Source organism: Limulus polyphemus, unplaced genomic scaffold (genome assembly GCF_000517525.1).
Source record: "Limulus polyphemus unplaced genomic scaffold, Limulus_polyphemus-2.1.2 Scaffold2807, whole genome shotgun sequence".
Taxonomy (NCBI): Eukaryota; Metazoa; Arthropoda; class Merostomata; order Xiphosura; family Limulidae; genus Limulus; species Limulus polyphemus.
In genome coordinates, this window is record NW_013668417.1 from 37188 (window position 1) to 43093 (window position 5906).

At 36.2% G+C, this 5906-nt stretch overlaps 1 protein-coding gene across 2 annotated transcripts in view; it reads left to right on the plus strand.

Moving 5' to 3' along the window:
* Positions 1-5906, plus strand: part of LOC106467948 (uncharacterized protein ZK1073.1-like) — a 38800-nt gene that overhangs the window by 25144 nt on the left and 7750 nt on the right. For both annotated transcript variants that reach the window (XR_002612513.1, XM_013928334.2), the window contains exons 9-10: positions 1514-1649; positions 1885-1936. Coding sequence is in view for 1 of the 2 variants with exons in the window: in XM_013928334.2 (XP_013783788.1) it covers positions 1514-1649; positions 1885-1936 (188 nt within the window). In the remaining variant the exon portion in view is untranslated. The remainder of the gene's footprint in view (positions 1-1513; positions 1650-1884; positions 1937-5906) is intronic.

Here is a 5906-nt window from a genome sequence, read left to right on the forward strand (position 1 = left end):
CGGTAATGATATCTAGATAGAGTACGTCACAGTAGATATTATTACTGTTAGTTTACAACAGTCAACATAGAGTACGTAACAGTAGATATCATTACCGTTAGTTTACAACAGTCAACATAGAGTACGTAACAAGTAATAATATCTACTGTTACGTACTCTATGTTGACTATTGTAAACTAACGGTAATGATATCTACTGTTACGTACTCTATGTTGACTGTTGTAAACTAACGGTAATGATATCTACTGTTACGTACTCTATGTTGACTGTTGTAAACTAACAGTAATAATATCTACTGTGACATACTCTATGTTGACTGTTGTAAACTAACGGTAATGATATCTACTGTTACATACTCTATGTTGACTGTTGTAAACTAACAGCAATAATATCTAGTGTTACGTACTCTATGTTGACTGTTGTAAACTAACGGTAACGATATCTACTGTTACATACTCTGTGTTTACTGTTGTAAACTAACAGTAATATTTACTGTAATGTACCCGTACTCCAACAAACATTTAAGCTTAATAACATTTATTCCTGCCTTATCAACATTTCATATTAACATTGTATTTTAATTTAAATACATGTGATAATACTAGATGCCGCCACATATTAATAATAACGTAGTTACTTGAATTTTCAGGGTTAACAAAAACTTTACCGAAAATAATTAATTTATTATATTTAAATTGATAAACTTAGTAACCTAAGGAAAGGTAGGGTATATCACAGGCGGATGTTTGTTTATAATTATGCACAATGGGCTATCTATGCTCTGCCCACCACGGGTATCGAAACCCGGTTTCTAGCGATGTAACTTCGTAGACATACTGCTGTGCCACTGGGGGGGGGGGGCGTCAGAGGAGGAATATACTTGTCCTGCCTTTTTCCGAATTTTATTTATTGGGATCTGCTTGTATAAAACTTGGAATATACTATTAAACTTCGCACGTTCAGCTTTCATTTATTTGTGACATATATATATATATATTATCCTCACTGAACCTGTGTATCGACTAGGTTACATTCTCAACCAATGGTTTTTGATTTGCAAGATTAAATTAAACCTCGGTTTATTTAATAGAATAAAATCTGGAAGGATAAAATCTAAACATTTGTATTCCAAGCCATCCCAACCATAGTAACAATCCACAGACATTATAAGAAATATACCCTGCAGGACGTAAAAGTTTGCGTAATCAAATCAATGTTTCGGACTAAGCGTTTTGTACGCATACTTAAAGGAAAGTTAACCGAACCAGGCACGTTTTGGATTTTACAAATCGTTGACGTTTTTATTTTAGGCTCAATGTTTGTTTGTTTGCTTGCATAGCTACAACAGTAGGCTATCTGTCCACCACGCTGTAATTCTGTACGTTTACATCCAGCTGACTCCAAGAGAAATTACAGTGGTGAAATCAGGTCGACATTTAATAGTTAAAGTGTATATAAGTCTTTAAAAAAGAAAAATGGAACCCTTTCTTCTCACTTTTTTTTTTTTTTGTAGGTCTACGGATGTCATGATGGTGACTGGAGCGAAGGCAATTCACATGCAAGCGGTGGAGAACATGTTCATGAGAATGAGCAAACAAAAGACTACTTTACTTAAAATAGACAGCGTGGGTGACGTCCTCCAAGGAGCGGTGAGTACATGCGCTGCCACGTGGAAAAATATTTACAGTCCTTTCCGTTCTTATATCATTGTAACTGAATCTTATTATATCTAGCAAAGTTTTTGGTTATATCTTGTCCAGTTACGTCTCTTACTTCAAAATGTACGAATAGTCTTTTAAACATGAAACTTTGTTATTTTTATAGATCGTTTTGTTTTATCGAATATCGTTATCGCTCTCACTTTATACCTGTTTCCATTTTTAGCCTGTAAAGCTTGCTCAGAATCTACTTCTCTTTGTAAAAGGGCTCGGATACTGTGAGTACACCTTAAATATTTAGTTTTAAACCTTTCTATTTATTATCCTTTTACTTTAGGAGTTACCTATAAATACATTTATCTTTAAACCTTGCTGTTTATCATCCTTTTACTCTAGGGGTTACCTATAAATACATTTATCTTTAAACCTTGCTGTTTATTAACATTTTACTTTAGGGGTTACCTATAAATACATTTATCTTTAAACCTTGCTGTTTATTATCCTTTTACTTTAGGGGTTACCTATAAATACATTCATCTTTAAACTTTGCTGTTTATTATCCTTTTACTTTAGGGGTTACCTATAAATACATTTATCTTTAAACCTTGCTGTTTATTAAACTTTTACTTTAGGAGTTACCTATAAATACATTTATCTTTAAACCTTGCTGTTTATTATCCTTTTACTCTAGGAGTTACCTATCAGTACATTTATCTTTAAACCTTACTGTTTTTATTCTTCAATAAATACTGTTCTAGTAGATGAAACTATGAAGAGAATGTTTATCTTTTAGCTTAGAATGATAAATATTGATTCATTCACAAAACGTTTGAAATATTTACAGTTATGAATTTTAAGCAACACAATTGTAAAGAATATTAAGTAAATTTAAATTAATTTGGTTATATCTTGAATTGTAACAAATATTATAAAAATGTTAAACATATGTTCCACGGATAAAGTGTAGATAACCAGTAAATAATTTTAAAACCTTTACCTTTAATTAAACAAACGTTTCCTGGATAAGGTGTAGATAACCAGCTTTGAACTGAAGTGACCTCCTGCTTCTGCCAGCCACACGTTTCCCGGAGTCATTCCATTTCAAATTTCTAAGTATATGAAAGGCAGGAGAAGCTTGATATTTGTTTTATTATTTTGGGCTTTAAATTTTCTAGCCTCGTCGATGGCATGATTAAAAATATTCAAGACTTTGCTTCCTTTCCCTTTTTTTTTTCATAATAGGTGTAATCAAAAGCCTTAATAATTAGATATAAGAATGTCATCAATATGTCTACCAGCAGGAATGGTGTACAAGGCTTTTATATCGTATCTATAAGTAAGATTTGTTACGTATGAATAGATAGAAACCTGCAACTTGAGGGTTAAAGTTATTTCCCTTTGGAATTCTTTATATTTGTGATGATAGAAGTAGTCATGATTTTCACCCTTCCATAACTAGTATAGAATATATATTTTCAGGTATATTCAAGTAATATTTTCCTAAATTTCCATGCAGTTAATCACATTCTTATTAAATGGATGTTGAAAGGTTGTAAATATGTACTAATTCATTTACTCAGGTAAAGTTGCATATGGCAACAACTAGGGGAGGGTAAACCCATTTCAAGGGGTATTTGTACAAATTTATATTTACTAGTTCGAGTCATTTTCAACCCCAGCAGCCAGAAGTAGGGGCAGACCAGTAAGTGAAATATATTGAATGATATATTCTGCATTTGATTTGATTTCTGTGTAACGTTTCCAAAATCTACGTTTTGCAATTACTTTGAAACTTTTATACTGGACACCAGTCAGCCTGAATACGACAAATTAGTTGAAAAGAAACATTTTGGTGCCGTGACTGTGAACATGTTATTGTGGGGTTTATTTTGAACATGCTTCTTTTCCTGTTTGGTTCTCTTATACAGTGAACTTCGTAATTTGTGACCTTGAAAAGTTACTTTCTGGGACCACTTAGAACTTACAGCAGAGAGGAGAAAGCCGTAGATAAATTTAAGGCATATTCTCTGACAAGGACTGAGTGAGACATACTCTCCTAGACCAAGAGCTTTCACCAGCAATGGTGAGAGCTATGTTGGCATTCTCAGTTCATTCTTAGGGCAGTGTGGTAAGTTGATTTTCCACTGGGTTTTCTTGTTGCCCTATATATAACTTTCAATGGCTATTTCCCAAGCACTGGAGCACAAGGTAGTAGGGAGAGAGGTCACAGTAGTGTCGAATAACCTAAACATCCAGAGACTAGCTGGAATAGTCTCTATGGGAAAATTAGTGAAAATTGTGCTAATAATGACTGGAGAGAGTAGGGAGGATGCACCCTGGATGAAGGACAGTTTGTTTCACTACAAAGCTCTCAGGGAACAATCCAGAAGCCATGTCTGGTGGTAGAGGACACTGTGAGATATGATGAAAAATGTTTGGTATTACACATTACATCATCATTGTGGAAGGTATGGCATTTACTACCTCACAACTTGTTATCTGAACCAATGGATGGAGTTAATGAAAGGATGATAAATATATGTTGGTGCTGACTGGAGCTTGCTACCTGCTTTTCTACCACTTCATGACTGAGAGTCTGTGCATGTTTGGGAGAGGTTTGCTTTTATTAACATTTCAGAGATGCATGCGTCCTCATGAATGTGATGTTACTGTGCTAAGTAATTATTTAAATGATGCAATGCATGGTCATGCATGTCATCATGAAAATGTGACGTGTTGACACACATTGTCATCATATCTCTTCTAGTTCTTTGTCGCTGGGCAAGGTCTAGGAGCATTGTCTTCTTCCAAAATTCCAGAGACGTGTTGAGGTAAGGCAAAATTCGTAAACTCACCATTGTTTAAAAGGAATTGATGGATTCAAGGACAGTTGGTGGTTCATCCTTTGATGCTGAGTCATACTTATTCGATGCCTGATCATTGGTTGCACAAATGCCCTTAATCTTTTTTTGCACAGAACTATTAGATATACGTGCCTTTCAGGCCATCTCCACAACAGATACAGGAAAGTCATTGACTAGCGATGACCAATGCAGCAATTACTTATCTAAACCAGTAGAGCCTGCTTTGGATCTGACTACCAACTTTGGTCAGAGCAGCTGTCAGTTTGCATCTAGCACCAGGATGGCTGGTTTGTAGAACCATGAACTAAGCATCACGTGGTACATAGAGAAGAAAATACATGGGTGCGAGGTTGAGTTTTTAGCCAAAATCTTACTCGACCTTGTCATGTATTAGGTGCTCTGTAGATAGCAACTACTTTGGTTAATTAGCACAAAAATTGTTCTGGCAAATGGTGACAAGCCAGACGGGAGTAGAGAAGTGTAAGTCTCTTACTTCATCTTGGCAGTGTCTCCGCTAAGTGAAAGTGGTTGTCTCTGATATGAGTTTAGGTGTTGGTATGTTAGGTATGAACGTACTGCAGAAACTGTCACTCAGTTTGCTCGTGCAACTGTCAAACTGCAGTTCTGCAACAAATCGATCCAGTTCCGACTAGATAGGGCTAATGTGCAAGCAGTATTGTATGGTGTACTAAGGACGCATTGTCACCATCTGCAGCGTGCATGAAACACATAGTTTTCTGTCTGAAAAGTGGAATGTCCTTGCTCTGTTCGGTGTTAGTCCATAACTACATTCGTTTTTATTCAAGCAAGGTTACATATACCAATAGCTATAAATTCACATCACGTTGAGACATTTCAAACTGTACAGATTGATATGAATTAGTGGGTTTTTTCATCCCTATAGGTGATGATTGGTATAGTCGTAGACGTGGGCAGAGGTGGACCATAGTGTACTGTACTTTTAACATTTTGTCTAAATGTCGGATGTAGATTAAGATCTGCTATGCTTATGTCCTGGACGGACGTTTTAAAGAAAGACTCATTTTCAACAACAGCAACCAGTTAAATTCACAATAGAATTAGAGACCAACCCTGTGTCTGAGACCTCAAGGAGTGAGACCAACCATGTGTCTGAGACCTCAAGTGGTGAGACCAACCCTGTGTCTGAGACCTCAAGGGGTGAGATCAACCAATATGTCTGAAAACTCAAGGGGTGAGAGTGTGAGATCAACCATGTGTCTGAGACCTCAAGCGGTGAGACCGACCATGTTTCTGAGACCTCAAGGAGTGAGACCAACCATGTGTCTGAGACCTCAAGTGGTGAGACCAACCCTGTGTCTGAGACTTCAAGTGGTGAGACCAACCCTGTGTCTGAGACCTCAAG